Below are 17,798 nucleotides of genomic sequence, written 5' to 3' on the forward strand. Positions count from 1 at the left end.
TAATTCAGTGAGTTCTCTCACTTTGTCTGTCTGTTTTGGCATCTTTTCCACTAGTGTAATTAAAAGCGACTTAGCTAGCTGTATTGTAGTTTTAATGGATTCTGAGGGGGATTACAGACCAGGCTTCTGTCTTACAGTAAACTCAACAGGGTTGGTGTTTGGCCAAAGCCCTGTGTTTGTGGCTAGAGCTGGGTCTGGTCCACTGTGACACACTGGTCACTAAGGGCTCTCCCCTACAAGCCCACAGAAATGCAGGTCCAGACGCCAGCCACCCCTGTCCCTAAAGGATTTGTGCTGGAGGAGGTGCCTGTTTATGTGTAATGTGTGTGTGCCTGTGTGTGTGCCTGTGTAATGTGTGTGTGCCTGTGTAATGTGTGTGTGTGCCTGTGAAATGTGTGTGTGCCTGTGTAATGTGTGTGTGCCTGTGTAATGTGTGTGTGCCTGTGTAATGTGTGTGTGCCTGTGTAATGTGTGTGTGTGCCTGTGTAATGTGTGTGCCTGTGTAATGTGTGTGTGCCTGTGTAATGTGTGTGTGCCTGTGTGAGTGTGTGTGTGTGTGTGTGTGCCTGTGTGAGTGTGTGTGTGTGTGTGTGTGTGTGTGTGTGTGTGTGTGTGTGTGTGTGTGTGTGTGTGTGTGTGTGTGTGTGTGTGTGTGTGTGTGTGTGTGTGTGTGTGTGTGTGTGTGTTCACTCTTTGTCTCAGTCACTCAAAGCCCATTGATCCAGCATGAGCCTCAGAGGCCGTGCCAGCCCCTGTGGTGGGGAGGGGAACTTGACTTTGAGGAAACACGTCTGCTTGTGGCTCGGGGTATATGGGGGACATGAGCAGAGGGAACATCTGACACACTTGTGGAGCCGTGTTGCACTGAGCAGCTCTGGAGAGAGGACAACATTGGTCCTCAGAACTGAGTGGATTTAAAGCAAGCCACTGAGGGTCAAAGGACAATTCAGGAACAACTGAGGTAACAGAGGATAATTGGAGATGATGTAGCAGACAGGTTTTCAGAGTGTGTTTTACCGCTGCAGACTAGGAACAGCTTGTTAGTGAATGTAGGTGTACATGTACTGTATGTTGTGCTGGGTTGGCAGTAGATGCTATTTGCCTCTCCGGTGTTGTCTGTGTGATCGAGCTAATATGTGTCATTAAACCAGAGTTCTCCAACCCTGACCCTGGAGAGATACCCTCCTGTAGGTTTTAACTCCAACCCTGACCCTGGAGAGATACCCTCCTGTAGGTTTTAACGCCAACCCTGACCCTGGAGTTACCCTCCTGTAGGTTTTAACTCCAACCCCAGCTGTAACTAACCTGATTCATCTTATCAACCAGCTAATGATTAGAATCAGGTGTGCTAGATTAGGGTTGAAGTTAAAACCTACAGGACGGTAGCTCTCCAGGAACAGGGATGGAGAGCCCTGCATTCAACTGTTGATGGGAAGCGTAGGTGCTGTGAGGGGGACCTAACTGGCTTTACATACCATTCAGCTTGATAGTGGACGATTGACAGGATGGGATGATGTGAGGGAAACTGAAGAAGGAAATTGAACACTGTTAACATGGCATTGCAGTGACTACGGATATCCATATTAGGCAAACGTCCAATTCTGTAACACGTTACGTTAGTGTTGCTATCACTGTGTAAAATCTCTTTAGTACAATTTAATAATATTGTAGTTACTCATTGTTTCATAGGACTTACAGCACCAACCCTTACCCTAAGCTACAGGGTAAAGTTACTCATTGTTTCATAGGACTTACAGCAGCAACTCTTACCCTAAGCTACAGGGTGAAGTTACTCATTGTTTCATAGGATTTACAGCAGCAACCCTTACCCTAAGCTACAGGGTGAAGGTACTCATTGTTTCATAGGACTTACAGCAGCAACCCTTACCCTAAGCTACAGGGTGAAGTACAGTGTAAAAATGAGTAATTACATTACTAACTGGAGTAAATACACTCTACTAAGGGCTCTGTAATGTAAAGTGAGTCAGGAGAAATGACTCATTCCTTAAGTCTTGTTCATTGAGCATTTTGGAGATTGTAGCTGTGTAGCTGAACAATACTGAAGAAACTATTTTCAGCAGGCGAGGAGCATCTCTTATTGCCTGAGGAAGTCGGAGGAACAGACTTCTCTCCAACACGGCTCCAGCTATACTTCACACACTAAATTGCATAATAGAGTCTCTCCCATTGATCTGACTCTGCTCAGGTCGGCTAATTGATCTGACTCTGCTCAGGTCGGCTAATTGATCTGACTCTGCTCAGGTCGGCTAATTGATCTGACTCTGCTCAGGTCGGCTAATTGATCTGACTCTGCTCAGGTCGGCTAATTGATCTGACTCTGCTCAGGTCGGCTAATTGATCTGGCTGGAAGAGCACGTGGCTAAGCGCTAGTCTAAGGCCAGCCAGCCAGTAGTGAACATCAACTGACCCCAACACGTTTGTTCTCCATTAGTGAAAGAGCAAGAGGTAGGGCATCCCTGCCAACTGGGGGTACCAGGGGTGAGAAAACGTGGGAGGAAATCTTGAATACTTTACATGTGCGGGATGGCAGCGATTCCAAGGGGCGTGCCATTCTCGGTGGTCGATTCTGGAATTCCGAGCAAGCCTTTCTCCAAACATGCCGCTTGGTGTGTTTGGGGTTGGGTTTACTGGGAACTGAGACTGGGAGTTTCTGTAGACCACATCCTGACCCACAGTACAATATAGTCTCAGTGGGGAGCCTGGATGACCGCTCTTCAGAGGCAGGCTGAGCCAAACAAGAGAAGAACCTCAAGTGTGTTTCCTAGCACATCCTCTCTCATTTACATTTGAGTCTTTTAGCAGCCGCTCAGAGACACTTACAGTTAGTGCATTCATCTTAAGATAGTTTGGTGGGAAAACCACATATCTCAGTCATAGTAAGTACATTTTTCCTGGGTGTTTTTTGTGTTGGTCTCCTCAAAACCCATTGGATGAGATGGACAGAGGGCAGGTTCCTCTGCCCATTTCATCCAATGGGTTTTGAGAAGGAGTCGAGGAGAGAGGATGCGAGGAATCAAGAAAATGCAATGGAGATTCTCTCAAGGACAAGGCAGTGTAAAGGGATTACAGTGTGATGATGTCTCTTTACACTGGGTTAGCCATGTGGGGAGGAACTCACACGCTGTTCATTAAGACATCACGTCGGAGCTCCGCGTCTGTTAAACATTTCATCTCACAACATGTTTCACGCCTCTCTTCCACTGTTAAATCCAAGGCTTTCTGACAGCGCCTCTTCTCTAGTTGTATATGGAGTAGCCAGGGGAATTAGATATGCACAAACAGGGCCCTTGAACAGAGCAGTTTTCTTCTTCTTTAGTCGTTGGTGAAGGAATGATGGTCTGACAGAGAATGACAGCCTGGATCGTGAAAGGCTCTGTTCAGCAGAAAAATAAAGCTCATTTATGGCGTCGTTAGTCAACCGCAGCCACATCAGCGGAACGCAGACATGACGTGTGCTCAGTTCACTGTCCTTCTGAAGTCGCTGGAGTCTAAGAAGCCCCAGTACCCCTGTAGTTGGCACTTTACTGATGTGTAGTTTTACAGATGAATCATAGAATCGCTCATGAATTGAATGTTTTTCTATTCTGATTGAATTAGTTGTCTGTAATTGTTTCCATTTGTCCTTCGTCTATGCTTGATGATGTGTTTTAATGTATGCACAGAGCCGTAAACAAACTTTCCCCGTGGGGATTATAAAGTGATTATCTTTATTTTTACAGAGACTTGAGGCAGTGATGCCGGCTTTCCCCGAGCAGCACTTTAACCTAGTATTTTCCCTCAGAGAGAGAGCCTCGGGCTGCATTAGTCAGTTGAAGTGAGGTTGGTTGGTTCCTTCTCCCGTCACATGGTCCAATGGTCACATGGAAGGTATAACAGAGTTAGGTGTTGGTTAAGGATTCGTGAAGCAGCCAGGCGCCATCTGGGGCCAATCTGTTGGCAGGTGCGCAAGACGGACGGGTGAGGGACACGCAGCATGCGCCCATCCCATTAACCTCGTTCGCCCGACACTGTCAGTGTTAATACAGTCTGGTATTAGCACTCTTAGATGGATCATGTATACCTGATGTGAAGTGTTGGCGTGCGTTCCTTTGTGGCTACACTGTTCAACATCTGTCCTGTTTTATTGCACCGGTTGGTCATTGGAGTTGCCAGCTCCAGCTGTCAATCCTATCCTTGTGAGATGAGGATCAGTTGGTCTGGTAATGATGCGACATATGAAGGTTCATGACGCGAGGCTGGGGAGTGTCCCTGGGTGTCACTACGATGCCATATATCCCTCTCATTCAAATCTGGACTTCAAAGCCAGTTCCACTACTTGTTGTTATTGTTCCCCTCTTACCAGGGACTGATTTAGACCTGGGATACCAGCTGGGTGCAATGAATGATCAGGTTGAACAGAGGAACCAGCAGTACCCTGGAGCTCGTAGGGTAAGAGTTGAATTACCCTGGAATAGATCATTGACCTGAAGTTGCCGTGAGCAGCTGGATAGTTGGAACAGTGTTTTCACCGTTTATAAATGGAGTTGGATAGGATCATTCTCTAGTCACAACTCTGGCCGTCGTATTCTACTGTCCTGCTGCTTTTCCTTTCTCTCTCCCACTTACTTGATGAATGTTATCCATTGGCAGCACACGCACCTCTCCCAGGTAGAAATATGTGCCTAGTTAAATGAATGAAAATCAGCTGGTCTGTGGAGGCTTGAAGCTGTGCATCTCTGTTTGAGTTTCTATCTCATTGCTCATTGCTCATTGCCATGGATTTGCTCCAAACCCTCATCCAATTTCCATTCTTCCTACATGGGAGGACAATTTCCTTTGGGGTGGGGACAACCCTTTCATGTGTCTACACGGTAGACTATTCTAGAACTGACGAAGGAACACCTACAGGCCTGTTATGTTCCAGTTGTACCCCACGTGGACCCTTTTAATCTCTGATGATAAAAAAAGAGGGCTCGACGGATGTCCTGTTAAAAGGGAAAAAAGCTGACTCGTTAAAAAGGTTCTGCCAGGGGATTGCTAACCTTTGATCTATCTCTGTTCTCTCCCTGACAAATCTGAAGTTCCTGACCGCCTCCATCTGTCTCAATCGCTCTCTCTCTTTCTCTCTCTCCCTCTTTGCCTCATCTCTCTTTCTCTCTCTCCCTCGTTGCCTCATCTCTATTTCCCTCGTGTTCTCCATAAATACGGTACACTTCCCAAAATACTTTTTTTATGGACAGTCTATTTACGCCCCAAGAGATTTCAGCTCTGAAAAAGACCCTTCACTTTTCCTTGCGACTTTTATTTCGTCCCATTCTGCCTCAACTGGCTCGACACAGCCACCCTCTCAATCACCTTCAATGTGATAGGGGTAGTGTCACAGTTTCAATCAATTGTGAGGATTGTCACAATATCCTTTCCTCTAAAGTCTCAGCCCTGGAGCAGAGACATGGGATACATCCTGAATGGCACCCTGGTCAAACGTAGTGCACTATTTCTGTAATAGAGATGCTATTTGGGATGCACCCACAGTTTCTAGTTTGGCTCGGTAGGTATTGGGGGTCGTGTGAGGTCGTCGGTGGCAGGAAATGGTGCGAGCTGCGAAGGCATTTCCCACCTTGCTACTTGACTGGCCAGCAGGTTATGTAGACGGACATTTTCAGATGCCAGCACTTGACCCCGCTGGCCCCCTCTGTGATGAGCCTCAGACACGATAGACAGAGCTCCCATTGTAGCCTGGCGACAGCAACTTCCGCCCGCATTGTTGCACTGCTGGGCGCACGTATGATGAAGTCATAGTGGCAAGGGTGAATTCTTAGCTACCAAGCTGTGGATGCTACTGGTTGACGGATTATGCTAATGCGGAATGAATTTTAATAGCTGAAAAAATTCCTCTTGGCTATTCTATTTGTGTATTTTTGAACAGGGTTGTATTTTTGCAGACCAGAGTTCCCTGTGTTTCTGTATTCGTCTTCAAGAAAATGAATACAATGGTGGAATAAAGTCCTCTTTGATATCATTTGAAAACATACAGCAAGACAATTGAATGTAGGAATTCTCCAGCCCCAATAAGAAGCTTGCCCTCTCTGCTAAAGCTGCGAAATAACTAACATGACTATTAATGAAGTCCTCTTTACACTGAGGAACAGGGGAAATCAAATAAAACACAAGTGCGTTAACATAGGAGAGAGACTGTATATTTCCCAAGTTTCAAAGGCTTGTGTAAAACCTGCCCTATCTGACAGCCGTATGAAAGAACTAGTCAGTGGAGATGATTAGTACTGTCACCCAAGATCTATATTGAGTAACTAAAATATGCAACAACCCCATTTATCCTCACACACCCATCATCCGGAGCTTGACTGATATTAGATTAACCCTCACACACCCACCATCCGGAGCTTGACTGATATTAGATTAACCCTCACACACCCACCATCCAGAGCTTGACTGATATTAGATTAACCCTCACACACCCACCATCCAGAGCTTGACTGATATTAGATTAACCCTCACACACCCATCATCCGGAGCTTGACTGATATTAGATTAACCCTCACACACCCACCATCCAGAGCTTGACTGATATTAGATTAACCTTCACACACCCACCATCCAGAGCTTGACTGATATTAGATTAACCCTCACACACCCACCATCCGGAGCTTGACTGATATTAGATTAACCCTCACACACCCACCATCCAGAGCTTGACTGATATTAGATTAACCCTCACACACCCACCATCCAGAGCTTGACTGATATTAGATTAACCCTCACACACCCACCATCCGGAGCTTGACTGATATTAGATTAACCCTCACACACCCACCATCCAGAGCTTGACTGATATTAGATTAACCCTCACACACCCACCATCCAGAGCTTGACTGATATTAGATTGGAGCCGGCTTCTTACATTGGATTTGATTAACCTGGGAGGATGTGGTATAGAAGCCCCCTCTGCTGTAATGTGCCAGTCGTTTGTGCCAGTCGTTTGTGCCAGCTGTGTCTATCAATGGCAGTAGACCGCTTGAGCGACTCCATTTTTATTTATGGCTTATCAGCTGTCGCCCACTTTGGATGCATGGAGGGTGATGGGCCTGCTCTGAAGGGGGTTGGGGATCGATGGAAAAGGCAGCATGTCAGCCCCCTATAGAGCTGACTGCTGAGGTGATGGAGGGATAAGAGAGAGAAAGAAAAAAAGGGGGAATGTTAATGGAGGGGGGGGGTTGGGGCATGAGCCACTTCCTTTCAGGTTGGTTTCAGAAGCGGCAGGCAGCAGAGAGTGAAAGCACCAACTGCCTCACCTTTGCTGTAACATACATCACAAAAAGCCTTAAAGGGGCAATCTGCAGTTTGCTACATCCATTTTTGGACTTCGAAATGAATGAGATATTCCTATTGATTCTTGAAGAATATAACTTCTAAATGCCTCATGACCTTCTGTCAACTGTCGTACCCCATCAGAACCCAACATATAAGCTTGTTTTATTCCAGTGTTTTTAAACACTGCAAATGTAAACAAACACTGTAAGCCTCAAAACATGCGTAAAAATTTAATTGTGATGTATTTGATCAGTCCTTGCATTCATAGCTCTGTCTGTGAATTTGAGAGTAGTTACATTTCTCCAGGCCTATCCTTCAGCTTTTTACCAAAACAGAGGCGGGGGGGGGGGGCGCCTTGTTGTTTTGACGGCAAATTGCCTATTTAAACCAGAAACACCTCCCCTTAAGAGCCAAATACATCAAGACCAAACAAATAAATGGTCTTGGTCAAGTTTCTTCTCCCCCTAAAACCTCTCTGTTTCCCTGAGCTGTTTTCAGTTTCAGAGCGAGAGGAGGCCTCGTCGGGCCTGTTAACATGTGGAGTTCAAAGCACAGGCCCGACTACAGTGATTAAAGCACCATCATGCTGTAAAGCATCTCAGTTATGTGACGTTCTAGCCTAAATCATCGGCTTGCTCATTACACTCATTAGACAAGGGCCCACAGGAATTTATGGCCCACCACCACCACAGCTTGGTGTGCTGTGTTCACCCTTCTGTTTTTACAGTGTTCAAACTCAATGGAACAGGTTTGTAAAGTAAAAAAGCTTACATGGGTCCCTGCCAGCTTTTGAAGCACTCTTAGCATAGCACTGAGTTAGTGGCAGTACAGGCGGCATGGCTTCTCTGAGGGTAAAATGAGAATGAAGAATCTGTGTTGTTCTGAGCCGTGGTGAAGAACCAACGCAAGGTATTCTGTGTTGTTCTGAGCCGTGGTGAAACACCAACACAAGGTATTCTGTGTTGTTCTGAGCTGTGGTGAAGGACCAACACAAGGTATTCTGTGTTGTTCTGAGCCGTGGTGAAACACCAACACAAGGTATTCTGTGTTGTTCTGAGCTGTGGTGAAGGACCAACACAAGGTATTCTGTGTTGTTCTGAGCCGTGGTGAAACACCAACACAAGGTATTCTGTGTTGTTCTGAGCCGTGGTGAAGAACCAACGCAAGGTATTCTGTGTTGTTCTGAGCCGTGGTGAAGCACCAACGTAAGGTATTCTGTGTTGTTCTGAGCCGTGGTGAAACACCAACACAAGGTATTCTGTGTTGTTCTGGGCCGTGGTGAAGCACCAACGTAAGGTATTCTGTGTTGTTCTGAGCCGTGGTGAAACACCAACGTAAGGTATTCTGTGTTGTTCTGGGCCGTGGTGAAGCACCAACGTAAGGTATTCTGTGTTGTTCTGGGCCGTGGTGAAGCACCAACGCAAGGTATTCTGTGTTGTTCTGAGCCGTGGTGACACACCAATGCAAGGTATTCTGTGGTGTTCTGAGCCGTGGTGAAACACCAACACAAGGTATTCTGTGTTATTCTGAGCCGTGGTGAAACACCAACGCAAGGTATTCTGTGTTGTTCTGAACTGTGGTGAAGCACCAACACAAGGTATTCTGTGTTGTTCTGAAACAGATTGCTTTTGGAGAAGATCAATTGTAATTGAGGCGTAGGCCCATTTGTATTTGACAGTTGTGTCTGAGGGATAACACTTTCCAAATGTGGCGGTTACTTGAAACCGTTGGAGAGACCCAATGTGCCTCAAAACACATTTTTGGGACTTGGGAGCGATGCGAGCAAAGTAAACTGCAAACATTTATTCAGCATCAGAGCCTCATTTTGATCTGTGCAGTGTGTGAATTAAACATGGTTTGATTTACGATGATTATAACTCCAACAACAATAAACTTGAACAAGATGATCTCAGTATTATGTCAATTGCGCTTGCCTAAAATCAGCAGTCATTTTCCAATGGTGTATGCATGTGTTCTTGTCAGTTCCCGAAAGTGCAAATTTGGTGAAATGTGCCTCATCAAAATGTTCCATTTGCAAATTGCTTTTAAGGACTTATGTGGATCTGTAAAATGTCAATTTACATCGGAGCAAGAAATGATCCGAGTTCCTCGAGAAGCCGTTAAAATATATCACAAAGCCGAACCGCCCACCAAAATGGCAGTTTATTTAGCCAAAAAGCAGTGGAACATTAAGGCTGCACTTATCAACAACACTTTAAATGACCATTCAGCTTTGTTTATGTCATTTAAATCTAAAGACCGACAGAAGATAATCAGTGGTAGCTCTGATCTAATACCTCTCTGGTGAGAACGTCAGAATGTCAGTTGCAGAACATTGCCTCAGATTTGATCAGTTCCATTTTTGTCTTTCTTTAAAACAATCAGACAGGATACAGGTCTCTCACTCTCCCGGACAGATCTACTGTCTGTTTTCCTATGGGTTGACTCCTCTGTCTTTGTGTGGCCCGTTCAACATGCCTCTCGACTCTCTGTCCTCCCCCTCTCCCTGCCTGGCCAACAGACGCACGGAGCTGCGTGAAGGCATGCATGGATATTTGACTTGACATTGTAAATATTTTTTAAGTAGCCATTTAAAACAGAATTATTGAAACATTAGTCCAAGGAGGCTGAGGTGATATCATGCGTGTCTCGTTAGTTACATTTCATCTGTGTTTTTATGACACTAATTTCCACAGATGTTTTGTGCTCATCTGAATTTGTCGGTAGCCTCTGTACCCCCCCCCCCCCCCCCCCCCCCCACAACCGCCCTCAACGGAACAACAGGAATGTGTCTGTGATACTTCGCTAACTAGACTAGACTTAACTGGGAAATGATGACCATAATGTACGGTGCTCAGCACGTCACTCCTCTGAGATGAATGTCTGAAACACATTTTTACGAGAGACGGGTATAATCAAACTGTTAGGTTGTTGGGGGTGTCTGGCTAAGCATATGTGGAACATACCACATGTGAACAGCCCGACATCTGTGCCTCTTTTATCCCTTCCAGTTCTGTTTGTGTTGTGTAGGCAGATGAACAGGCTGTGATCCCCATGTTCTGGTCCCGACCCTGTTGATACAGGCAGAGTAAACAGCCATCCATCCTCCTGGCCCTCCCTGTTGCAGGCTACCACTGGCTGGTGCAGGGCTGGAGGCTGGAGTGGTACATTACATTGAAGTCAGACGAGACCCATCCGTCTGTACGACTGGCTGTAAATCCACCTCCTTTCACCCTGAGACGGGTCAGGGCCAGGTTGGGGCTGGACACCATCCGTGCAATGTTGATACGCTACAGAATGTGCCCTTGTTACAACTGGAATGTAATCACAACCAAGATGTGTGTGGATCTGAGAGGGCTGGCAGGCGAGAGAGAGGGCGTCGTCAGAGACACCCGGCGGTCCTCCTCTATTGGCTTATTAAGGTCTGATGTCTTCACAGACGTGCATTTACATTACAGTCATTTAGTCAACAGTCTAGGTCAGACTCCAGACCAGACTACTGAGATGTTGTCTCTGTTCCTTTGGGGGGCGTTTCCCCTCAGGGCTGGTTAGGGTTGAGTCTGAAGCAGCATGGAGAAGGAATCCATTAAACTCCCCTGCTGCTGGACGCCGCCTGTCTGCCCAGCCTAGCCAGCTAGCCCAGCCCGCCCTCACAACAGCCCCAGTACAATACGGCCCAGTGGAGCTCTCTGCCCTGTGGTGACCTTTTCATGAAAGCCCTCTGTGCTGAGGGCTCAGACTACCCGCCATGCAAACGGTGGCAGGCGTTTGCCACTCTCAAAGAATGCACAGTGGTTCATATATAAAAGGGTCAGTGCCTCGAACTCAGTAGAACTTTGTCACTCTGAGGGAGGTTGAGTATCACTGTTGACTCTACTGCTGCCTGTCAGCTGTGTATTGTGTCGTAATTGGCCTCAAGTGGGCCACATCTCCTGTACTGTAGACATACTGCATATGGACCAGGGCTGGGGCGGTGGGCTGTGTAGGTGGGCCACATCTCCTGTACTGTATACATACTGCATATGGACCAGGGCTGGGGCTGTGGGCTGTGTAGGTGGGACACATCTCCTGTACTGTAGACATACTGCATATGGACCAGGGCTGGGGCGGTGGGCTGTGTAGGTGGGACACATCTCCTGTACTGTATACATACTGCATATGGACCAGGGCTGGGGCGGTGGGCTGTGTAGGTGGGCCACATCTCCTGTACTGTATACATACTGCATATGGACCAGGGCTGGGGCGGTGGGCTGTGTAGGTGGGACACATCTCCTGTACTGTATACATACTGCATATGGACCAGGGCTGGGGCTGTGGGCTGTGTAGGTGGGACACATCTCCTGTACTGTATACATACAGCATATGGACCAGGGCTGGGGCTGTGGGCTGTGTAGGTGGGACACATCTCCTGTACTGTATACATACTGCATATGGACCAGGGCTGGGGCGGTGGGCTGTGTAGGTGGGACACATCTCCTGTACTGTATACATACTGCATATGGACCAGGGCTGGGGCTGTGGGCTGTGTAGGTGGGCCACATCTCCTGTACTGTATACATACTGCATATGGACCAGGGCTGGGGCTGTGGGCTGTGTAGGTGGGACACATCTCCTGTACTGTATACATACTGCATATGGACCAGGGCTGGGGCTGTGGGCTGTGTAGGTGGGACACATCTCCTGTACTGTATACATACTGCATATGGACCAGGGCTGGGGCTGTGGGCTGTGTAGGTGGGCCACATCTCCTGTACTGTATACATACTGCATATGGACCAGGGCTGGGGCGGTGGGCTGTGTAGGTGGGCCACATCTCCTGTACTGTATACATACTGCATATGGACCAGGGCTGGGGCGGTGGGCTGTGTAGGTGGGCCACATCTCCTGTACTGTATACATACTGCATATGGACCAGGGCTGGGGCGGTGGGCTGTGTAGGTGGGACACATCTCCTGTACTGTATACATACAGCATATGGACCAGGGCTGGGGTGGTGGGCTGTGTAGGTGGGACACATCTCCTGTACTGTATACATACAGCATATGGACCAGGGCTGGGGCTGTGGGCTGTGTAGGTGGGACACACTGTGGTCACTATGTCAGACGGCCTGGCTGACTCCTTGTGTCACGTTCGGGTCAAACGGGCTCTGCCACAATCAGACAATGGGTGCTTTATGGCCAATGGGTTGATCAGCCCCTAACTCCATCCCCCTGAGACATTCTGCACATTGAATGTGAAGTAGCCACTCCATGACAGTCCTCCACAACCACCATGCTTTCCTTCACTGACTGTTGTTCATCTCCTCATGTTCTTTCTGTCCTCAGACCGAGAATTTGGACGCCTGCCTCAGTTTCCTGGACGCCAGAGGAGTGAATGTACAAGGACTCTCCTCAGAAGGTAAGACTGAATTCTTCTTTTTTTATTAAGTTGAATGTATAATGATGATTGTTAACCCATGTGGCTTGAGACAAGGCTAGGATCTAGGACTGTGGTTGTACGGGTTCTTCAACTATGGGTCAGTACCTCAACTGGACTCTGAAAATATTTAGATTTCTTCTTGATTTGGGTCATTGGGTCACGGAAGGACGGTGAATTTCTCATTTGGGTCTCGAGCTGAAAAATTTTAAGAAATCCTGATCTAGAAGACGTATTTATCACAGGATGGAAGGAAGTTAATGTGTCGTTGAGAGTTATAGCAGGATCGGTCAACCTAACTACGCATAGTTTTTGAATGGCCCATTTGAGGTTACTCTCCTCCTACAAGCTGCTATTAAACAGATATACAGCCCTGCTCGTATGGGTGTTAACATGTCATGAAGTAGCCCCACAGTAACTAGCTAACTGTTATTTAAGACCAGTGTTTGTTGTCCTGGACCCCCGTCAGTTAACTCCCCTCTAAAGTTTGGGGAGGTGACGATGCCCTTGACCTATCGGAACAGCCGAAATAGCTGGCCCAATACTCTGACCAGCTACTCTAAATTCTGTCCCCCTAAAAACAGCAAAGTGACTTTGCCAGTCTGGAATTGAAGAAGGTACCTAAATATCCAGGCTATTGGGTTACTCAGCTCTGCAGCCCTGTTCTTGGTCACTTTACGTCACTTTTTTATGGCCGTGGGTCTCTGTCCCCCTGGGCCATGTTATGAGGAGTGGGCCAGGCGTGGGTCTCTGTCCCCCTGGCCCATGTTATGAGGAGTGGGCCAGGCATGGGTCTCTGTTCCCCTGGGCCATGTTATGAGGAGTGGGCCAGGCGTGGGTCTCTGTCCCCCTGGCCCATGTTATGAGGAGTGGGCCAGTTATGGGTCTCTGTCCCCCTGGGCCATGTTATGAGGAGTGGGCCAGGCGTGGGTCTCTGTCCCCCTGGGCCATGTTATGAGGAGTGGGCCAGGCGTGGGTCTCTGTGCCTCTGGGCCATGTGTATGAGGAGTGGACCAGGTGTGGGTCTCTGTCCCTCTGGGCCATGTGTATGAGGAGTGGGCCAGGCATGGGTCTCTGTTCCCCTGGGCCATGTTATGAGGAGTGGGCCAGGCATGGGTCTCTGTTCCCCTGGGCCATGTTATGAGGAGTGGGCCAGGCGTGGGTCTCTGTCCCCCTGGACCATGTGTATGACGAGTGGGCCAGGTGTGGGTCTCTGTCCCCATGGACCATGTTATGAGGAGTGGGCCAGGCGTGGGTCTCTGTCCCCCTGGGCCATGTGTATGATGAGTGGGCCAGGCGTGGGTCTATTTACCTCTGGGCGATGTGTATGAGTGGGCCAGGCGTGGGTCTCTGTCCCCCTGGGCCATGTTATGAGGAGTGGGCCAGGCGTGGTTCTCTGTCCCTCTGGGCCATGTGTGTATGGAGTGGGCCAGGCAGGGGTCTCTGTCCACCTGGACCATGTGTATAAGGAGTGGGCCAGGCAGGGGTCTCTGTCCACCTGGACCATGTGTATAAGGAGTGGGCCAGGCAGGGGTCTCTGTCCACCTGGACCATGTGTATAAGGAGTGGGCCAGAAGAGGGTCTCTGTTCCCCTGGACCATGTGTATGAGGAGTGGGCCAGTCATTCCATATACCCCTAAGCTAGTGAGGACTATGCTTCATTGAATTAGCTATGGGTTCTGCAGACTTTTGAGGCCTCCATACGCTTGTGCTTAGTTTTTACGAGGCATGGAATTTGAAAAGAAACGGGATGTTTGATGTACTTGGAGGGTATAGGTTTTTTCCAAGAAAACAATCTAATAATCTTCTAGGAAAAAAACTCCAGAAAGGCGTCTTGTGGGCGACCTCAGCCTCAGATGTGCCAGATTTAATGATCTTGTTTGTCGCATGCGTCAAAGTCCCGGAAACACCCCTGATATAACTTCATAGCAAGCAAACAAAGACTTAATACATAGCATAATAAACCTGGACTTCCTCATTTTCTGTTCAATGCTAGAAAACAGCCAACAAACGGTACAACAACCATTCAATGTCCAGCACTCTTTTGTTCTGCCAGAGTATTCAACACCCGCTTTTCAGTTCCACCAGTTAACCCGCAGATAGGTTCATCCGTGCCTGCTGAGATCTATTCAAGGGTCACTCGCTCTAGTCTAAACCAAACCTTTTAAAAGCAGGTGTGAACCTCTAAAAGTGTCCTTCCTGCAGTTCATAGCCAAGTCCAGCGAGGGGTCATCCGTGGCAGGTCGTTAAGTGGTGGCAGGGTCTGCACGGTGAGGGAGAACCAGCTGGACGGCAGGGCCCTGCTCTCACTGTGACGACTGTGACACGAGCCCAAACTTACTCCTTGATCTCTGTGGGCACAGATGCCTGTTCGAATAGGTCTGTTTTGCTAGCCTGGTTAGCACTTAAACGCCTCTCCTTGCCGGGTCAGTGAGGACACGCATACTCACTCTCCTGATCCAAAACATGGTGATCACGCCTACTGTGTCCACCACTCTGTAAAACCAGCAGTCCATATCTTCTGCCTTCATCAGATAACTAGCAGGAAGAAGCACAGGTCAGGACCAGTTCTGGATGTAACTCAGATTCAATTTGTCAGCTGGTTGGGGAACAGAGTCGCTGAAAGGGGAAGAGAATGTATAATACGAGGTTTAAAGACCTCAGATCATATCACTTTTGAAAGGGAAATGTATAACCTCCTCTTTCTCTACAGTCAAAGTTCGCAGACATTGGTCGTTAGGGTCAAATGTTATTGAAAGAGGCCAAGGCTAAATGGGCCCGCGTCTGGGGATTAAATCCAGGAAAGATTAATTGGGTGGGAGCGGTTCAGCAGTCCCATTTTTCCTCAATACCTTTCCTGTACCATTCAGGCCTAGTGGAACCCTCCATCTACCTCCTCCGAAGTCCTTTGTGGCTCGTAAAATCCGCCCCCAAAAAAAGACAAAAGGTTAAATGAAACCGCGGTAACCACTTAAAAGTCCCTCAAAGCGGGGCCCATATACTCTGACTGTGGCCCAAGGAGGACTGGCACTGAAGTGCTGACAGCACTTAGCCCACGTTGCTTTGAAACTGGGCATGACATGTGCTCCTGTATGGTGGGGCCAATGGAGCTTAGCATAACTATCCGTAATTGGATAATTCTGAGGGAGAGGGTCTCTGAAAGCAGGCTGAATAGAAAGAGTGGGAGCAGGCTGGTAAAGAGCAGGCTGGTAAAGAGCAGGCTGGTAAAGAACAGGCTGGTAAAGCAGGCTGGTTAAGCAGGCTGGTAAAGAGCAGGCTAGTAAAGAGCAGGCTGGTAAAGAGCAGGCTGGCGTTAGAGGAAACCCTATCATGGTTGACCTCCCTCCGTTAACCGATATCTGGATCAAGTTCGGTTCCATTTTCCTCAAAATCGCAGCTGTTTTGTTTTTCTCTAAATGACAACCCTGCTGCGATATCTGTGTTTAATGAATTTGTTCCACATCCATATGAAGCACAAGGAGACAACTGGTCACATTGATATCAAATGTCTGTTTTTACAGTATGAATAGATGTTCACATGGTCAACTGCTTCTATCTCTTACTCTTTAGGATGGTTTTCCTTGACCCAGATTGTCTAGTTCTGGACTAGTAAACACTTTCAATGGAGATTCTCCATTCAGCATGTTTTTTAGTCCACAAACAGGCTTAATCTGGTTCCGGGAAACTGGCCCTTCATGTTTCAAATAGTAACCTCAATGGCCCTGTATTTCTGGTTTGCTATTGTGTTCTACACAGTAAATCTCCAATTATTCTGTGGCCAGTGACGAATTGCTTTGCCGAATGAATGTGGGACGTTTTCGTTCTTCAATTGAATACTGCCCGTTTGGACTGCTGCAATGTAACAATATAAATGACTGCTTCCTGGAGTTTGAAATCGAAAACGTAAAGATTAATCTTTCCAACTTTTTGTAATCGGCAAACAACAGGCCAAGAAAGTTGAGCCCCGTTACGTAAACTGCTGTGTCAGCTGTTGAAATCTTTCAAACAGTGTCTGTGTCAGCTATTCTGATATGAAAAGCCATTTCACAAGTGGATGTGTTAGCGCTCCGATGACGGGGGCTGAGCGAGAGATACATTTTCATTCCTAGATTTCAGATGAATCATATCACAGTTGATAGGCTCCCTTTGTTTTGCAGGGAGAAGTGAACTTAGTTTAGAGTGAATGTGTTCAACCTAGTCAGAACCCATCTCTCACGAGGACTAAGTCACTCAGCCAGTGGTCTTAAGTGAATCCCTAGTGCAATAACTGTGAAATAGTCAATATCAACCAAATTATAGTCAAAAATAGGTTGCCACGGTTACAGTTAAATTAGGCACTTGTTCCGTACAGTCTCACTTCCTCATTTTGAGACTAAAACAACACTAGATACTCACTTGCCTTGTGTCAGATGTGTGTTTGTGTCTTCTCTTAGCCAGGCCAGGAATCACACAGGGCGGTAATATATGTAATTTAGCTAGCTGACGCTTTTATCCAAACCAATTCTAGTACTGCGTGCATACATTTCCGTATTGTTGGCAGCAGCGAGATTTGAACCCACGTCCCTGATAATGATGTGCTCTGTTCCCCTGTCTACCCGTCAGAGATCCGGAATGGGAACCTAAAGACCATCCTGGGACTGTTCTTCATCCTGTCTCGCTACAAGCAGCAGCAGCAACAGCAGCAGCAGTACTACCAGTCCCTGGTAGAGCTTACACACCAGACCACCGGGGCGGCGCCGGCCAGCCCCCTCAAAACGCAACCAGAGATGCAGTCCAGGTAGGCTCAGTTGTCCTCACATCTCAATGGCGTCGGGTGAAGTTGCCACTAGATGCTGCATTTTGGGTCAGTTTTGCATTTTCCTTACTAATGGTTTCCTAGTCACATTTGCAGCCACTATGCTGGTGTGTTATTTTGGTTCTGAACACATTTGATCTTGGGATATTTTGACTTTGGTGTACGGTTCAAGTCTAGCTTGTCTCATCCAAACAGGTCCCTGCTATGTACTATCACACCATTTGTATTTATTATGGATCCCCAAAGGAGGGATTCATAA

The 17,798-nt window shown here is 47.5% G+C and overlaps 1 protein-coding gene across 8 annotated transcripts in view; it reads left to right on the top strand.

The window, feature by feature from the left end:
- LOC129864961 (neuron navigator 3-like) overlaps window positions 1-17,798 on the top strand; it is a 290,755-nt gene that overhangs the window by 141,046 nt on the left and 131,911 nt on the right. For all 8 annotated transcript variants that reach the window (XM_055937305.1, XM_055937310.1, XM_055937306.1 and 5 more), the window contains exons 4-5: window positions 12,654-12,726; window positions 17,347-17,521. In XM_055937305.1, coding sequence (XP_055793280.1) covers window positions 12,654-12,726; window positions 17,347-17,521 — 248 coding nt within the window. The remainder of the gene's footprint in view (window positions 1-12,653; window positions 12,727-17,346; window positions 17,522-17,798) is intronic.

The sequence above is a fragment of the Salvelinus fontinalis genome, chromosome 11, assembly GCF_029448725.1.
Source record: "Salvelinus fontinalis isolate EN_2023a chromosome 11, ASM2944872v1, whole genome shotgun sequence".
Lineage (NCBI taxonomy): Eukaryota > Metazoa > Chordata > Actinopteri > Salmoniformes > Salmonidae > Salvelinus > Salvelinus fontinalis.